We start from the raw sequence: 19771 nt of genomic DNA, 5'->3' as shown, positions 1-19771 counted from the left end.
GTGTGTGTGTGTGTGTGTGTGTGTGTGTGTGTGTGTGTGTGTGTGTGAGTGTGTGTGTGGGAGAGACAGACGGATAGAGACGTAGCGTGAGAGAGTGCACCTGAATGCAACTGTTGCATGTACCAGCTTGCTCCTGGCATAATGATATTCTCAACAATACTTTAGCAATCGAAAGACAGAGGCTAGGTGTGTGTTTGCGCGTGCGTGTGTGTGTATGATGAATGTTCCCTTCCTCTTGAACTAGGCGATTCTCTCAGAGGGAAAACAGGTTCTGAGTAATCTACCCCGCCTCATTGAGTTTATCTGGCCTTTTTAGGTTTGGTCTGATCAGACATGTTATCCACACTGTTGAACAAGCACAAGCATATGCAAACGCACATACACAATTCACACATACACACACTTTGGTATGTGGTTGTGTGTGTGTTGTATGTTGTCTTGGTGGGGCATGTGACTGTGCGTGACGTGTGCATGCTCAATGTAGATGAAAGAACAGTGCGCCCCCTCTTGCATGATTCAGAGCATGTGTCTGTTATGTCTGCACACTGTGTTTACAGTGCCTCATTGAGACTTACTTTAGCACACAGTTAGACAGTGCTGTTATTGTTGGGTTATGCCTGATGTATTGTGATACGTGATTGATTGCTTCGTTCTGTAACGGTCAATTGAGTTTGAGATAAAGAATATCATGGTTGATTAGAAATCACTGTCATGAAGTTAGCATGACTTTCGGTTGTTATGTATGGGTGTGTGTCTTTTTGATAGTTTCTGCAGCTGTTGACATTGTATTAGCAGTGTGTGTGTGTGTGTGTGTGTGTGTGTGTGTGTGTGTGTGTGTGTGTGTGTGTGTGTGTGTGTGTGTGTGTGTGTGTGTGTGTGTGTGTGTGTGTGTGTGTGTGTGTGTGTGTGTGTGTGTGTGTGTGTGTGTGGGTTAAGGGCAGCCTATCTGTGGTCAGTAGAGTGTGGGCCTAACTGTGTGCAAGCAGTATAATTAGATTAAACAGACTTAATCACTCACAGAGTAGTGTCTTAATGCAAATACAGTGTCTTATAAGCTAATGTGGGCTGGGCATACTGAAGATGCACGACATTATAATAATAAAATCAATCAAGTCAACCAAATCACAGAGTAGACCAACTAAATCACTTACAGAGTAGAACACAGGTCGTCTGCAATCTTCTCTCCTTCCCTCCCTCCCCCTCTCCTCTACCTCTCTGATCAGGTGACTTCAGGGCGTGACTTATACTCTCTACTACTTTCTCTGTCTATCGCTCTTTGCTCTCTTTCTCTCCTCTCTCTTTGTCTCTCTCACTCTCTGTGAGGCTGTCTAGGGAAATAGGAGAGAAGTGTTCTGCTCTGTTACAGACAGAGATCACGTTAGTAACATGGCAGTGTTCGGAGGGATCAGGTGTGTGAAGTACATCATGTTTATCTTCAACGTCTTCTTCTGGGTAGGTCTACTTAACTTAGCTTGAGTGTGTGTGTGTGCAGTGGCGTAAAGTACTTTTACTTTACTACATTCCTAAAGAAAATAATGTACTTTTACTTTACTACATTCCTAAAGAAAATAATGTACTTTTACTTTACTACATTCCTAAAGAAAATAATGTACTTTTTACACCCTACGTTTTCCTTGACACCCAAAGATACTTATTACATTTTAAATGCTTAGCAGGACAGGAAAAGTGTCCAATTCACACACTTATCAAGAGAACACGTGGTCATCCCTACTGCCTCTGATCTGGTGGACTCACTAAACACATGCATTGTTTGTAAATAATGTCTGAGTATTGGCGTGTGCCCCCGGCTATCCATACATTTTAAAAACGAGAAAATAATTGCTTGCTTAATATAAAGAGTTTTAAATTATTTTATACTTAAGTATATTTAGAACCAAATACTTTTAGACTTTTATTCAAGTAGTGTTTTACTCTGTAACTTTTGAGGAACCTTCTATTTTGGTATCTCAAGTATGACTTTTGGGTATTTTCCCCACCACTGTGTGTGTGTGTGTGTGTGTGTGTGTGTGTGTGTGTGTGTGTGTGTGTGTGTGTGTGTGTGTGTACAGTGCATTCGGAAAGTATTATTAAAAATATTAAAACAGAAATACCTTATTTACATAAGTATTCAGAACCTTTGCTATGAGACTCAAAATTGAGCTCGGGTGCATCCTGTTTCCATTGATCATCCTTGAGATGTTTCTACAACTTGATTGGAGTCCACCTGTGGTAAATGCAATTGTTTGGACATGATTTGGAAAGGCACACACCTGTCTATATATGGTCCCACAGTTGACAGTGCATGTCAGAGCAAAACCAAGCCATGAGGTCGCTCTAAGACAGGATTGTTTCGAAGGAACAGATCTGGGGAAGGGTACCATTGAAGGTCCCCTTATGTAACCAAGATGGAACTCACTGGCCTGAATGCCAAACTTCAGGTCTGGAGGAAACTTGGCACTGTCTCTACGGTGAAGCATGGTGGTGGCAGTATCATGTGGTGGGGAAAGATGAACGGAGCAAAGTACAGAGAGATCCTTGATGAAAACCTGCTCCAGAGCCCTCAAGACCTCAGACCTCAGGACAATGACCCTAAGCAGACAGCCAAGACAATGCAGGACTGGCTTCGGGACAAGTCTCTGAATGTTCTTGAGTGGCCCAGCCAGAGTCCAGACTTGAACCCGATCGAACATCTCTGTAAAGACCTGAAAATAGCTGTACAGCGACGCTCCCCATTCAACCTGACAGAGCTTGAAAGGATTTGCAGAGAAGAATAGGAGAAACTCCCCAAATGCAGGTTTACCAAGCTTGTATCGTCATACTCAAGAAGTCTCAAGGCTGTAATCGCTGCTGCCAGAGTTGCTTCAACAAAGTACTATGTAAAGGTACTGAATACTTATGTAAATATGATATTTTACTTTTTAAATTTCTAAAAACCTGTTTTTGCTTTGTCATTATGGGATTTTGTGTGTAGATTTATTAGGAAAAAGTGAAGGGGTCTGAATTATTTCCGAATGCACTGTATGTGTGTGGGAGTTTGTGCGTGTGTGTATGGGACAGAGACATACAAATAAATAAAGAGAGTCGCACACTCAATATACAAGCTCCCAGTATTTTATTGGGTGAACCACCAACGTTTCGGCATCAGTGTGCCTTCACTGTGCCTTCTTCACCCTAAAGTGGTTTACCCAATACATTACTTGGAGCGTGTATATTGAGTGTGCGACTCTCTTTGCTTATTTTTATAGCATACAGTTTACTCCCCGTTAGCCAGCATCTCTACCAACGTCTTTTGGGTGCTCGCCAGATCATGCATTTTATTGGACAGAGACATACAGACAGATGGATAGAAACATAGTGTGAGAGAGTATAACTGAATGCAACTGTTGCATGTACCAACCTGCCCCTGGTGTAATGATTGCCTACTCTCAACAGTAAAACAAAAGACAGAGGCTAGCCCATTAATCAAATTCAATGAATTATTACATTGTTCTCTACAATATTACAACCTTAATATGCTTGTACTTAACAATGTTGATTAAATAAGAACGTTAGTTTATTGTGACCATTGCTAGTTTAGACCGTGCAGCTCTTGGTTGCATATTTTGGCAACTGAAAACTGGAACCTACTTTTTTCGGGGAGGGTAGATATTGGAATTCAGTCTGTTAGATTTTTTGAGGATAATATATGTATATATATATATATATATATATATATAGGCTAAATGATGTTTTGTATTCTGCAGATTTCATTTAGAAAAAGCCCATGTTATCACAAGCGAACATGAAACCACTAGCTAGCTTGTCAGTTGACGTTCGAAGTTAGAGCTGTTCTATTTAGCAGTGACCACATTTTGACCATGGCCGTAAAAACACTAAATATTCTCTCTAAACACGCTAAATTCTATGACTAAATCGTTGGTAACTTTTGAAATACATGTAGGGTTTGGACTATTGTTTTTCAGATACAATGTTCTATTGAATGAAACAGTAATTTTATGGGTGAACACTAGGCTTGTGCGGTGTACCGTATACTGGGGTATATGGAAAAAGTCACAGGATGGTTTTTCAATACTGTCAACACGTTTTTTTGTACATTTTAATATTTGTAATAATATTTGCTAGCTATATTAGGCTATGTGAGAGGTTATAGACCTACTGTCAGTATATTAGGCTATGTGAGAGGTTATAGACCTACTGTCAGTATATTAGGCTATGTGAGAGGTTATAGACCTACTGTCAGTATATTAGGCTATGTGAGAGGTTATAGACCTACTGTCAGTATATTAGGCTATGTGAGAGGTTATAGACCTACTGTCAGTATATTAGGCTATGTGAGAGGTTATAGACCTACTGTCAGTATATTAGGCTATGTGAGAGGTTATAGACCTACTGTCAGTATATTAGGCTATGTGAGAGGTTATAGACCTACTGTCAGTATATTAGGCTATGTGAGAGGTTATAGACCTACTGTCAGTATATTAGGCTATGTGAGAGGTTATAGACCTACAGTCAGTTATGCTATATTCTATTTAACCCATCTGAATAGTACAGTTTTCTTGACTTGCCATTTGGAAGTCCCTGTCTTGTGATCGTTGAATTTGTATGGCATCTCACAATCATCACACATAACATATCCAGCACAGCTATGATCCTCTTTTACCACTTCACCAAATCTTTCCCAAACATTAGACTACTAATGATTTTCAACTCCATTTCGCAACTTTTCACTTATTGAATTAAACACACACATCTTCCGTTTTGCCTCAGATGATCGAAGTTAGGCAATTGGTGTTTATTTGGGACGCTAAAGTCAGGGGGGGGGGGGGTCATCAGGCAAGCAGTCATCAGCAAGGTAGTCCTGCATGGTCCTAGGGCTCAGGTCACGAGAGAGAGAAAGGAAGAAATAAAGAGAGAGAGAGTTAGAGAGAGCATACCGGTACATAAATTCACACAGGACACCGAATAAGACAGGATAAATACTCCAGATATAACAGATTGACCCTAGCCCCCGACACATTAACTACTGCAGCATAAATACTGGAGGCTCAATATAGATATAGATAGGAATTGCACAATAATGATACATTCATGGATTTTAATGCATTGTTTTCTATTTATTCAACCCGCCCGCCACCCACCTGCCCTTCAGCTACACAATATTTCATGACCCTAAACTTACCCGCTCATCACTAATGCTGATACACTCATACACACACACACACACCCTGGAGCAGATCACTATTCTCCATCGAGGCTAAAGTTAATAATTAGACTAAGGAGGCGGTTTGAGGAAGGTGTGTGTGTATGTGTGTGTGTGGGACAGATACATACAGACAGATGGATATAGCGTGAAAGAGTGCAACTGTGTGCAACTGTTGCATGTACCAACCTGCTCCTGGCTTAATGATACTCTCAACAATAAATACAAATCTAGTCAGATGATAGAAGATGCCACATTTTTTATTTTAAAGACAAAATTGGTGAGAATAGGAGTCACCCTTGGAAGTTGTTGCCCTCCCTGAAACAGTTGGGATATAGTGATGAACAGAAAACAAATTGCAAAAGCTTGGGTCTAGAGGTCAATGTGGAAATCACGTTTGACAAGGATGTGGTTGCTGACAATCTCAGAACTTTTCAAATTTGTCAAATTTGGTTGAGAAGCTACTGGTTGTACTGGAGTGTATGGGAAGGGTCAGGTCTTGGGCTTTTACTCCAAGTGATTGCCTTTTCCTTTACAGCAGTGTCTCAGGTTGAAGTTGTCAAGAGACTGTCTGAACTAAACTGCTCTAAAGCTACAGGCCTCGACAATATCCCTGACAGCTTTTTAAGAGATGGAGCTAGACTTTTTGTCCCTTGTGTCACCCATTTAATCAACATCTCTATTGAGCAGGGTAGTCCCCAAGTATACAAAACTAGAGTGATCCCTATCCACAAGAAGGGCAGCAAAACAGACAAGGGAAACTATAGACCTGTATCCATTTTGAGTGTGCTGTCTAAAATGCTTGAAAAGTAATGTATGAAAGATTGAGGAATATACCAGCAAGAATAATCTTTAAAATGAACTACAGTCTGGTTTTAGAAAGTCCCACTCCACTGATAGAAATATCTGTGGAATGGTAATGCTGGATCTGCAGGTGTTTGGTATGGTTGATCATCGTATCAAATCAAATCAAAGTTTATTTGCCACCTGCGCCGAATACAACAGGTGTAGCCCTTACAGTGAAATGCTTACTTACAGGCTCTAACCAACAGTGCAATTTCTAAGTAAAAAAACAAAAACAAATACTAGGTATTAGGTGAACAATAGGTAAGTAAAGAAATAAAAACAACAGTAAAATCACAGTGAAAAATAACAGTAGTGAGGCTATATACAGTAGCGAGGCCACATACAGACACCGGGTCGTCGGGCTGATTGAGGTAGTATGTACATGTAGATATGGTTAGCGTGACTATGCATATATGATAAACAGAGAGTAGCAGTAGTGTAAAAGAGGGGTTGGGGATGGTGGGTGGCGGGACACAATGTAGATAGTCCGGGTAGCCATTTGTTTACCTGTTCAGGAGTCTTATGGCTTGGGGGTAAAAACTGTTGAGAAGCCTTTTTGTCCTAGACTTGGCATTCCGGTACTGCTTGCCATGCGGTAGTAGAGAGAACAGTCTATGACTGGGGTGGCTGGGGTCTTTGACAATTTTTAGGGCCTTCCTCTGACACTACCTGGTATAGAGGTCCTGGATGGCAGGCAGCTTAGCCCCAGTGATGTACTGGGCCGTATGCACTACCTTCTGTAGTGCCTTGCCGTTGGAGGCCGAGCAGTTGCCGTACCAGGCAGTGATGCAACCAGTCAGAATGCTCTCGATGTTGCAGCTGTAGAACCTTTTGAGGATCTGAGGACCCATGCCAAATCTTTTTAGTTTCCTGAAGGGGAATAGGCTTTGTCGTACCCTCTTCATGACTGTCTTGGTGTGTCTGGACCATTTTAGTTTGTTGGTGATGTGGACACCAAGGAACTTGAAGCTGTCAACCTGCTCCACTACAGCCCCGTCAATGAGAATAGGGGCGTGCTCGGTCCTCCTTTTCCTGTAGTCCACAATCTTCTCCTTAGTCTTTGTTACGTTGAGGGATAGGTTGTTATTCTGGCACCACCCGGCCAGGTCTCTGACCTCCTCCCTATCAGCTGTCTCATCGTTGTCTGTGATCAGGCCTACCACTGTTGTGTCGTCTGCAAACTTAATGATGGTGTTGAGTCGTGCCTGGCCACTCAGTCATGGGTGAACAGGGAGTACAGGGGGGGGACTGAGGACGCACCCCTGAGGGGCTCCAGTGTTGAGGTTCAGCATGGCAGATGTGTTGCTACCTACCCTCACCACCTGGGGGTGGCCCATCAGGAAGTCCAGGATCCAGTTGCAGAGGGAGGTGTTTAGTCCCAGGATCCTTAGCTTAGTGATGAGCGTTGAGGGTACTATGATGTTGAACGCTGAGCTGTAGTCAATGAATAGCATTCTCACGTAGGTGATCCTTTTGTCCAGGTGGGAAAGGGCAGTGTGGAGTGCAATAGAGATTGCATCATCTGTGGATCTGTTTGGGCGGAAAGCAAATTGGAGTGGGTCTAGGGTTTCTGGGATAATGGTGTTGATGTGAGCCATGACCAGCCTTTCAAAGCACTTCATGGCTACGGACGTGAGTGCTACGGGTCTGTAGTCATTTAGGGAGGTTGCCTTCATGTTCTTGGGCACAGGCACTATGGTCTGCTTGAAACATGTTGGTATTACAGACTCAATCAGGGACATGTTGAAAATGTCAGTGAAGACACCTGCCAGTTGGTCAGTACATGCACATGTCCTGATAATCCGTCTGGCCCTGCAGCCTTGTGAATGTTGACCTGTTTAAAGGTCTTATTCACTTCAGCTATGGAGAGCGTGATCACACAGTCGTCCGGAACAGCTGATGCTTTCATGCATGCCTCAGTGTTGCTTGCCTCGAAGCGAGCATAAAAGTGATTTAGCTCATCTAGTAGGCTCATGTCACTGGGCAGCTCACTGCTGTGCTTCCCTTTGTAGTCTGTAATAGTTTGCAAGCCCTGCCACATAAGACGAGCATCTGAGCCTGTGTAGTACGATTCAATCTTAGCCCTGTATTGACACTTGCCTGTTTGATGGTTTGTTGGAGGGCATAGCGGGATTTATCATAAGCTTCCGGGTTAGAGTCCCGCACCTTTAATTTTTGCTTGTAAGCAGGAATCATGCAGATAGATTTGTGGTCGGATTTACCAAATGGAGGGTGAGGGAGAGCTTTGTACGTGTCTCTGTGTATGGAGTACAGATGATCTAGATTTTTTTTAAACTCTGGTTGCACATTTAACATGTTGATAGAAATGAGGTAGAACTGATTTAAATTTCCCTGCATTAAAGTATCAGGCCACTAGGAGCGTCGCCTCTGGGGGAGCGGTTTCCTGTTTACTTATTTCCTTATACAGCTGACTGAGTGCGGTCTGTGGTGGTAAATAGACAGCCATGACAAGTATAGCTGAAAACTCTCTAGGCAAATAGTGTGGTCTGCATTTTATCACAAGATACTCTACTTCAGGTGTGCAGACTTTCTTAGTATCATGCTCTACAAGTGAAAAGCCTTTGGTTTTAATAGCAGGGCAATTGACTGGGTTAAGTCCTATTTAACAAGAAGAGACTAAATGGTGTATGTTAATGGAAAACATTCTAGTGCAAAGGGGATTAGCTGTGGGGTCACAGGGAGCATCCTTGGCCCTCTTCTATTCCTACTGTACATTAACAATATGAAATCAGCCTGCTCTCGCTATTTGTTTTTGCATGCTGATGACTCTGCTCCACTGGTGTCCCATGTGTCACGATCATTATAATAAGTGGACCAAAGCGCAGCGTGATCTGGGTTCCAAATCTTTTTATTACTAAGTGAAACTCACAGCAAAACAAAACAATAAATCTCAACTGAAACGTGCCGCTAACAATAGTGCTAACAGGCAACTATCCATAGTCAAGATCCCACAAAACACAAAGGGAAATGGCTGCCTAAATATGATCCCCAATCAGAGACGACGATAAACAGCTGCCTCTGATTGGGAACCATACCAGGCCAACAACAATATAAATCACCTAGATGACCCACCTTAGTTACACCCGACCTAACCAACATAGAGAATAAAGAGCTCTCTATGGTCAGGGTGTGACACCATGAGAACAAAGCCTCAGAAGAAGAGATCCTTAGTGCAGAGTTATCCAATATCAGTAAATGGCTTTCAGATAATAACATTAAAAAAATTATCTGCATCTTAAAAACAGAATCCATCTTATTTGGTTCCAGAGTAAAGCTTGCAGGGTCCCCTGGTTTAAGTATCAAAGTGAGCAAGTGTCAAACTCATTCCATGAAGGGATGAGTGTCTGCGGATTTTCACTCCACCCTTGTACTTGATTGATTAATTAAGGTCACTAATTAGTAAGAATGTCCCCCCACTTGGTTGTCTAGGTCTTATTTGAAAGGAAAAAACTAAAACCAGCAGACACTCGGCCCTCCATAGAATGAGTTTGACACCTGTTGTGGAAAATGACATAAAAAATTGTTACATACATAACATGCTATCCAGTGTTTTACTGCATAAATAATAGTCTTGTTTTATGCTAGTGTTTTTTCTAACCTGATACAAACTTGTCTTTGTGTGACTTAGTCAATAGACTGGGCGTATAGCTAAGATCCATTTAGGTGCGACCTCAGCATGTGAGACATCCTGTGCGTTTACTATCTGCAGGAAGTCAGCTACAGTGCCTTGCGAAAGTAATCGGCCCCCTTGAACTTTGCGACCTTTTGCCACATTTCAGGCTTCAAACATAAAGATATAAAACTGTATTTTTTTGTGAAGAATCAACAACAAGAGTGACACAATCATGAAGTGGAACGACATTTATTGGATATTTCAAACTTTTTTAACAAATCAAAAACTGAAAAATTGGGCGTGCAAAATTATTCAGCCCCTTTACTTTCAGTGCAGCAAACTCTCTCCAGAAGTTCAGTGAGGATCTCTGAATGATCCAATGTTGACCTAAATGACTAATGATGATAAATACAATCCACCTGTGTGTAATCAAGTCTCCGTATAAATGCACCTGCACTGTGATAGTCTCAGAGGTCCGTTAAAAGCGCAGAGAGCATCATGAAGAACAAGGAACACACCAGGCAGGTCCGAGATACTGTTGTGAAAAAGTTTAAAGCCGGATTTGGATACAAAAAGATTTCCCAAGCTTTAAACATCCCAAGGAGCACTGTGCAAGCGACAATATTGAAATGGAAGGAGTATCAGACCACTGCAAATCTACCAAGACCTGGCCGTCCCTCTAAACTTTCAGCTCATACAAGGAGAAGACTGATCAGAGATGCAGCCAAGAGGCCCATGATCACTCTGGATTAACTGCAGAGATCTACAGCTGAGGTGGGAGACTGTCCATAGGACAACAATCAGTCGTATATTTCACAAATCTGGCCTTTATGGAAGAGTGGCAAGAAGAAAGCCATTTCTTAAAGATATCCATAAAAAGTGTCGTTTAAAGTTTGCCACAAGCCACCTGGGAGACATACCAAACATGTGGAAGAAGGTGCTCTGGTCAGATGAAACCAAAATTGAACTTTTTGGCAACAATGCAAAACGTTATGTTTGGCGTAAAAGCAACACAGCTCATCACCCTGAACACACCATCCCCACTGTCAAACATGGTGGTGGCAGCATCATGGTTTGGGCCTGCTTTTCTTCAGCAGGGACAGGGAAGATGGTTAAAATTGATGGGAAGATGGATGGAGCCAAATACAGGACCATTCTGGAAGAACCTGATGGAGTCTGCAAAAGACCTGAGACTGGGACGGAGATTTGTCTTCCAACAAGACAATGATCCAAAACATAAAGCAAAATCTACAATGGAATGGTTCAAAAATAAACATATCCAGGTGTTAGAATGGCCAAGTCAAAGTCCAGACCTGAATCCAATCGAGAATCTGTGGAAAGAACTGAAAACTGCTGTTCACAAATGCTCTCCATCCAACCTCACTGAGCTCGAGCTGTTTTGCAAGGAGGAATGAGAAAAAATGTCAGTCTCTCGATGTGCAAAACTGATAGAGACATACCCCAAGCGACTTACAGCTGTAATCGCAGCAAAAGGTGGCGCTACAAAGTATTAACTTAAGGGGGCTGAATAATTCTGCACGCCCAATTTTTCAGTTTTTGATTTGTTAAAAAAGTTTGAAATATCAAATAAATGTCGTTCCACTTCATGATTGTGTCCCACTTGTTGTTGATTCTTCACAAAAAAATACAGTTTTATATCTTTATGTTTGAAGCCTGAAATGTGGCAAAAGGTCGCAAAGTTCAAGGGGGCCGAATACTTTCGCAAGGCACTGTATGTGGAACCTTGCAGGTAGGATCACATCATAGTGTGAACTGTGACAAAACGCTGTTATACTGTTGAGCCCTTGTGCTATCAACCTCGGGCTCTTAATCTGCACAGACAAGCCAATCGCCTTTTACACTTTATTCCGCTCCTGTTTCCACACATCTGCTAATCTGCCACATAGTCAAAAGAGGTTGTACTTTTTCAATAAAAGCAGAGACCTGTATAAGGGCACAAGGCGAGACCCAGATGCAGACACAGGAGGCAAATGGTTTGAGTCTTTCCAAAAGGGGTAGGCAAGAGAACAGGCAAAAGTGGACAGGCAAAAGTCAAAACCAGTTCTGAGTTGAGGTACAGTGTGGCAGACAGGCTCGAGGTCAGGGCAGGCAGAATGGTCAGGCAGGCGGTACAGAGTCCAGAAAACAGGCAAGGGTCAAACACAGGAGGACTAGTAAAAGAGAAAAGAAAAGTCAGGAGCACAGGAAAAACACACTGGTTGACTTGGAACATACAAGACAAACTGGCACAGAGAGATAGGAAACATAGGGATAAATACACTAGGTATAACAAGAAACACCTGGAGGGGGTGGAGATAATAACAAGGACAGGTGAAACTGATCAGGGTGTGACAACCCGACTATGTTTAGCTTTCAACACTGAACCATTCCTGGCGATGGTGGATTGCATAATTTTTGCAAATCTAATAATATTGTTGTTTTAAGAATCTGCAGTCTCTCTTCCTATAGAATTTATCTGATTACACATCTGCCCTAAAGGTTTTAACAAAGATAAACCACAAAATTACATTCCTAACTCTGACCTTAAAATATCTAGAGCTGCCACTTTCAAGAAATCCCGCTATGCCTTCTGACAAACCATCAAACAGGCAACTCATCAATACAGGACTAAGATTGAATCGTACTACACTGGCTCCGACGCTCGTCGGATGTGGCAGGGCTTGCAAACTATTACGTACAACAAAGAGAAGCACAGCCGCGAGCTGCCCAGTGACACGAGCCTAACAGACAAGCAAAATCACTTCTACAGTGGCAAGAAAAAGTATGTGAACCCTTTGGAATTACCTGTATTTCTGCATAAATTGGTTATCAAATTTGATCTGAACTTCATCTAAGTCACAACAATAGACAGACAGTGTACTTAAACTAATAACACACAAATTCTTGTATTTTTCTCATCTATATTGAATACATAATTTAAACATTTACAGTGTAGGTGTGACGGTCGTCATAATGAGAAGACCAAGGCGCAGCGTGATAAGCGAACATAACTCTTTTAATAAAAAGAACGAACACTGAACAAAACTATACAAAACAGACCGTGAAGCTATATGACTAGTGCAAACAGGCAACTAAACATAGAATAACAACCCACAAAATAACAAAGGAATATGGCTACCTAAATATGGTACCCAATCAGAGACAATGATAAACAGCTGCCTCTGATTGAGAACCAATCTAGGCAACCATAGACATATAAACACCTAGACTAGAAAAACCCCTAGACATATGAAAACCCATAGACACACAAAAACTAAACAAACCACCCTTGTCACACCTTGACCTAGACAAATAATAAAGAAAACAAAGATAACTAAGGTTAGGGCGTGACAGTAGGCTAGAAAAAGTATGTGAACACCTAGGCTAAGGACTTCTCCAAAAGCTAATTGGAGTCAGGAGTCAGCTAACCTGGAGTCCAAACAATGAGACGAGATTGGAGATGTTGGTTAGAGCTGCCTTGCCCTATAAAAAACACACAAAAAATGGTTTGCTATTCACAAGAAGCATTGCCTGATGTGAACCATGCCTCGAACAAAAGAGATCTCAGAAGACCTAAGATGAAGAATTGTTGACTTGCATAAGGCTGGAAAGGGTTACAAAAGTATCTCTAAAAGCCTTGATGTTCATCAGTCTACGGTAAGACAAATTGTCTATGAATGGAGAACGTTCAGCACTGTTGATACTCTCCCAAGGAGTGTCGTCCTGCAAAGATGACTGCAAGAACACAACTTAGAATGCTCAATGAGGTTATGAAGAATCCTAGTGTCAGCTAAATACAGTCTACGATACGTAAAACACTAAACAACAATGGTGTTCATGGGAGGACATCACGGAAGAAGCTACTGCTGTCCAAAAAAAAACAATGCTGCACGTCTGAAGTTTGCAAAAGTGCACCTGGATGTTCCACAGCGCTACTGGGAAAATATTCTGTGGACCGATGAAACTACAGTTGAGTTGTTTGGAAGGAACACACAACACCGTGTGGAGAAAAAAATGGCACAGCACACCAACATCAAAACCTCATCCCAACTGTAAAGCATGGTGGAGGGAGCATCATAGTTTGGGGCTGCTTTGCTGCCTCAGGGCCTGGACAGCTTGCTATCATTGACGGAAAAATGAATTCCCAAGTTTATCAAGACATTTTGCAGGAGAATGTTAGGCTATCTGTCTGCCATTTGAAGCTCAACAGAAGTTGGGTGATGCAACAGGACAACGACCCAAAACACAGAAGTAAATCAACAATAGAATGGCTTCAGCAGAAGAAACCTTCGAGATTGGCCCAATCAGAGTCCTGACCTCAACCAGATTTGAGATGCTGTGTCATGGCCTCAATAGAGCAGACCAGACATCCCAAGAATATTTCTGAACTGAAACAGTTTTGTAAAGAGGAATGGTTGAAAATTCCTCCTAACCATTGTGCAGGTCTGATCCACATCTACGGAAAATGTTTGGTTGAGGTTATTGCTGCCAAAGGAGGGTCAACCGGTTATTAAATCCAAGGCTTCACATACTTTTTCCACCCTGCACTGTGAATGTTTACACGGTGTGTTCAATAATGACATATAATTGTTTGTGTACTATTAGTTTAAGTAGACTGTGTTTGTCTATTGTTGTGACCTAGATGCAGATCAGATCAAATGTTATGACCAATTTATGCAGAAATCGAGGTATTTCCAAAGGGTTCACATACCTTTTCTTGCCACTGTATGCACACTTCGAGGCAAGCAACACTGAAGCATGCATGAAAGCGTCAGCTGTTCCGGACAAATGTGTGATCACGCTCTCCGTAGCCTATGTGAGTAAGACCTTTAAACAGGTCAACATTCATAGGGCCGCAGGGCCAGACGGATTACCAGGACATATACTCCGAGCATGCGCTAACCAACTGGCTAGTGTCTTCACTCACATTTTCAACTTGTCCCTGACCGAGTCTGTAATACCAACATGTTTCAAGCAGACCACCATAGTGCCTGTGCCCAAGAACACGAAGGCAACCTACCTAAATGACTACAGACCCGTAGCACTCACGTCTGTAGCCATGAAGTGCTTTGAAAGGCAGGTCATGGCTCACATCAACACAATTATCATAGAAACTCTAGACCCACTCCAATTTGCATACCGCCCCAACAGATCCACAGATGATGCATCTCTAATCATCAAATCAATCATTTGCACTCCACACTTCGCTTTCCCACCTGGACAAAAGGAACACCTACGTGAGAATGCCATTCATTTACTACAGCTCAGCGTTCAACACCATAGCACCCTCAAAGCTCATCACTAAGCTAAGGACCCTTGGACTAAACCCCTCCCTCTTCAACTGGATCCGGGACTTCCTGACGGGCCACGCCCAGGTAGTAAGGGTAGGTAACTACACATCCGCCACACTGATCCTCAACACAGGGGCCCCTCAGGGTACGTGCTTAGTCCCCTCCTGTACTCCCTGTTCACCCATGACTGCATGGCAAAGCATGACTCCAACACCATCATTAAGTTTGCCGACGGCACAACAGTGGTAGGCCTGATCACTGACAGCGATGAGACAGCCTATAGGGAGGAGGTAAGAGACCTGGCCGTGTGGTGCCAGGATAACAACCTCTCCCTCAACGTGATCAAGACAAAGGAGATGATTGTGGACTACAGAAAAATGAGGACCGAACACGCCCCCATTCTCATTGACGGGGCTGTAGTGGAGCAGGTTGAGAGCTTCAAGTTTCTTAGTGGCCACATCACCATCAAACTATCATGGTCCAAACACACCAAGACAGTCGAGAAGAGAGCACGACAATGCCTGTTCCCCCTCAGGAGACTGAAAAGATTTGGCATGGGTCCTCAGATCTTCAAATTCTACAACTGCACCATCGAGAGCACTGGTTGCATTACTGCCTGGTATGGCAACTACTCAGCCTCCGACCGCAAAGCACTACAGAAGGTAGTGTGTACGGCCCAGTACATCACTGGGGCCAATCTTCCTGCCATCCAGGACCTCTATACCAGGCAGTGTCAGAGGAAGGCCAAAAAATTGCCAAGGTCTCCAGCCACCCTAGTCATAGACTGTTCTCTCTGTTACCGCACGGCAAGCGGTACCGGAGCGCCAAGTCTAGGTCAAAATGGCTTCTTAACAGCTTCTGCCCCCAAGCCATAAGACTCTTGAACAGATAATCTGTTTATTATCCATGCATAGTCACTTTACCTCTACCTACATGTACAAATGACTTCAATTACCTTGGCTAACAGGTGACTCTGTACTTGAAGCCTCTGTACCGGAACCCCCTGTATATAGCCTCGCTGCTGTTATTTTATTGTTTGTCCTTAATTATTTTATATATTTCTATTTGTATTCATTTTTTCTTAACTGCTTTGTTGGTTAAGGGCTTGTAAGTAAGCATTTCACTGTAAGGTCTACTACACCTGTTGTATTCGGTGCATGTGACTAATTTCTGAAAACCTGTTTTTGCTTTGAATTATGAGGTATTGTGTGTAGATTGATGAGGGGAAAAAAATATTTATTCCATTTTAGAATAAGGCTGTAAATGTACCAAAATGTGGAAAAAGTCAAGGGGTCTGAATACTTCCTGAATCCCCTTTATCTACTGTAGGAATCGAAGTATAGAGGCTAGCTGTGTGTGTGTGTGTGTGTGTGTGTGTGTGTGTGTGTGTGTGTGTGTGTGTGTGTGTGTGTGTGTGTGTGTGTGTGTGTGTGTGTGTGTGTGTGTGTGTGTGTGTGTGTGTGTGTTTCACCTTGCCCTGGAATAGGTATGTGTGTATGATATCTAATATTTTGTGTCTGTGTGTCTGTGTTAGCTTGCAGGTACAGGAGTGCTGGCTATAGGGTTGTGGTTGAGGTTTGACCCAAAGACCAGAGGGCTGTTTGAAGGAGCAGAATCTCCCCATATCTTCTTCACAGGTAACGCACACACTCACACATTTACCCACGCGCACACACACAAGTATGCACACACATACATGATCAAATATCACTGTGTGTGTGTGTGTGTGTGTGTGTGTGTGTGTGTGTGTGTGTGTGTGTGTGTGTGTGTGTGTGTGTGTGTGTGTGTGTGTGTGTGTGTGTGTGTGTGTGTGTAGGTGTATATATCCTCATAATTGCAGGGTCATTAATGATGGTTGTTGGGTTCCTGGGATGCTGTGGAGCGATTCAGGAGTCACCGTGTATGCTGGGGCTGGTGAGAACCTCTATACCTCCTCTCCTCTTCTATCCTCTCCTGTCTTCTCCTCTCCTGTCTTCTCTTATCCTGTCTTCTCTCCTCTCCTATCCTCTCCTCTCTTCTCCTCTCCTGTCTTCTCTTATCCAGTCTTCTCTCCTCTCCTCTCCTGTCCTCCTCTCCTATCCTCTCCTGTCTTCTCCTCTCCTGTCTTCTCTTATCCAGTCTCCTCTCCTCTCCTCTCCTCTCCTCTCCTCTCCTCTCCTCTCCTCTCCTCTCCTCTCCTCTCCTCTCCTCTCCTCTCCTCTCCTCTCCTCTCCTGTCTTCTCCTCTCCTCTCCTGTCTTCTCTTATCCTGTCTTCTCTCCTCTCCTCTCCTCTCCTGTCCTCCTCTCCTCTATCTTTATCTTTGTAGTCAGTTGGAATGTTGACTGTTGGAGCTGATAGTCTGATACTCTGTAACTTCAGGATACCACTGGTTACAGAACAGATTCAAGGCCAGATCTCAGTGTCTCTGTCTTTCTGTCTCTCTGTCTCTCTCTTTTTTTCTCTCTTTCTATTTATAATTCTCTTTTTCAAAATCCCCCCTCAGCAGTGGTTTGTGTCAGGGGGCACATACACACACAAATGTTATATGTGTATCTCTCTCTTGCAGTTCTTCTTCTTCCTCCTCATCATATTCGCCATCGAGGTCGCTGCTGGAATCTGGGGGTTCTCCAACCAAAGCAAGGTGCCAAAACATGTTACATCCCCCGTTCTGTGTTACATTAAATCCCTTCCCCTGTTCTTATCTTTGTTACATTAAAACCATTTCCCTACATTTTGTCACATTGCAACCCTTCCTCTACAGGTGGTTGATGACATCACTCAGTTCTACTTGGAGACATATCAGAACTACCAGAACACTTCACAGGACACACTGAGAGAGACACTCCGTCTCATACAGACTGGGGTAATCATGTAGTTAATGTGTTTGCTTGTGTGTGTATTGCCTAGGGGGTTGGGAGCACAGAAACAAATGCCTTCCACATAAAAACAGTTGGACAAATAAGGTACCATTCTATTCTACCCTGTGTGTGTTACAGTTGGACTGCTGCGGACCAACAGGTTCCTTTGGGGACTTTGCCAAAGACACCTGTCCCCCAAGAGATGGGCTGGACAGCCTCATCACCAAGGTAACACCCTGATCTGTGATTGTGTTTGTGTTCAGGTGTTCCTCCTTCCACTTTGTGTAATGTCTACAGCCCCTTTGTGTGTGTGTGTGTGTGTGTGTGTGTGTGTGTGTGTGTTTATTGCAGAGCTGTCCTGATGCTATAGATGAAGTATTTGACTCCAAGCTGCACATCATAGGAGGAGTGGGCATCGCTATTGGAGTCATCATGGTGAGACACACACACACACACAGCGAAACGGAAGACCATGTTAGCCCACAATGCCCCATTACTGACATACAGATAGAAAGGCTGACGGACAACCTCCCTACAATAGAGAACTCTTAATTTATTCTGCATTTCACATTCTATTCCCCAGGTGTTTGGGATGATCTTCAGCATGCTGCTCTGCTGTGCCATTAGGAAGTCACGGGAGATCGTCTGATGATGTTATCATTACCATGACGATGCCTTTTAATGTTGCATGATGTCATTCCTAGTCACATGACTTTTGTTTACTTGTTGAGAAAGGTTGGCCTGAGAGCTAGCAGCTGCCAACCCACTGCCAACGAGTACTTTAGATCCCCTAACCTCTGTAACAAGGATCTGCTACACCTGGTGATCCAGGGGATTAGCCTGAGGACGGTGCTGCGCAGAATCATCCTGTATCCTAAAAATCTACTCATGAAGTGATCTAGGTTAGCAAATATGTGCAGTGCCTTTCTCAGGCTGATCCTCTCTAACATGGAATCTGTCCAGTGCTAAGGTCGAACCTCCTAAACCATCATGGTGATGTCACTGTTCACTGATTGGCCCTGTGAGAAACTGGTTCAGGAAGTGAAATAAACATAACACATTTGTGATTTATGATGAATTAAGAGATCTATGAATAGTAGTCTAGAGGTGTCATAAACAAATGTTTTTGTAATATGAACAGACTTTCAATTACTACAACTGCTCAATGATTTAAATTAAACTATTGATGAAATAATGGCATGACAATGTAAGCAACATATATTCTACTAATGATTGTAATAATATTGTATTGTGATCACATTTCTACCAAAATAACATCTGAAGGACCAGGGGCGGTCCTAAGACAACTCCCTATAGCAAAGCCACTCAATCTATACCATTCCTTAGCAAGAGCCAATTAAATCAGCACATTGTGACAAGTTCCCAATGATATTGCAGGCTGTGGTCTGTGGTGAACGTGGTTCTAAGTGTTATAGAGGAGCAGCTTGGTCGCTCCAGTACAAGAACCCCTCTTTCTCTTGATCTCTCTCTCTCTCCCTCTCACACTCTCTCTCCGTACTCTCTTTCTCTACCCAATTTGAAAACGCCTTGAAGTCTCTGACTCTTTTTATAAAGTTGATTTTTATTTGTGACCAAGTTTTTGGTGAGTTGTAGTCAGTTTTACAGTCTATTTTGATCTCTGTTAGATTACAGTGAATTTATAACATCCATGCCATTTCACACTGGTCTGGTTGGTTGGTGCACCAAAACAAATGAGCCAAATAAACTGTAACCTCTGATCCTAATTCTGGTCTTTTGTGTGTGTGTGTGTGTGTGTGTGTGTGTGTGTGTGTGTGTGTGTGTGTGTGTGTGTGTGTGTGTGTGTGTGTGTGTGTGTGTGTGTGTGTGACTGAGAGAGTAAAACATGTTAGTCAGCTTTCACAGCTTCCTGCTACTGTGGAAAATAACAACCTGATCTCATTAGCCTCTCCTTCTTTTCTCTCTCTCTCTCTGTAATGAGT

The 19771-nt window shown here is 42.9% G+C and overlaps 1 protein-coding gene across 2 annotated transcripts in view; it reads left to right on the top strand.

Moving 5' to 3' along the window:
* The window catches only part of cd9a (CD9 molecule a), a 23430-nt gene extending 3875 nt beyond the window's left edge, over positions 1–19555 (top strand). The window contains exons 1-8 of one of the 2 annotated variants that reach the window (XM_029643421.2): positions 1274–1452; positions 16506–16608; positions 16788–16885; positions 17519–17593; positions 17714–17815; positions 17949–18038; positions 18162–18245; positions 18394–19555. In XM_029643421.2, coding sequence (XP_029499281.1) covers positions 1387–1452; positions 16506–16608; positions 16788–16885; positions 17519–17593; positions 17714–17815; positions 17949–18038; positions 18162–18245; positions 18394–18459 — 684 coding nt within the window. In that variant the 5' untranslated portion in view covers positions 1274–1386 and the 3' untranslated portion in view covers positions 18460–19555. Of the gene's footprint in view, positions 1–1273; positions 1453–16505; positions 16609–16787; positions 16886–17518; positions 17594–17713; positions 17816–17948; positions 18039–18161; positions 18246–18393 lie in introns of those variants that run through there. The other variant, XM_029643420.2, reaches the window with a different exon arrangement.
* Positions 19556–19771: the final 216 nt, after the last annotated feature.

This window comes from Oncorhynchus nerka, linkage group LG9a, assembly GCF_034236695.1.
Source record: "Oncorhynchus nerka isolate Pitt River linkage group LG9a, Oner_Uvic_2.0, whole genome shotgun sequence".
Taxonomy (NCBI): domain Eukaryota; kingdom Metazoa; phylum Chordata; class Actinopteri; order Salmoniformes; family Salmonidae; genus Oncorhynchus; species Oncorhynchus nerka.
Note: the sequence above shows the minus strand (reverse complement) of the source record. Positions and strands in the feature narration are given on the sequence as shown.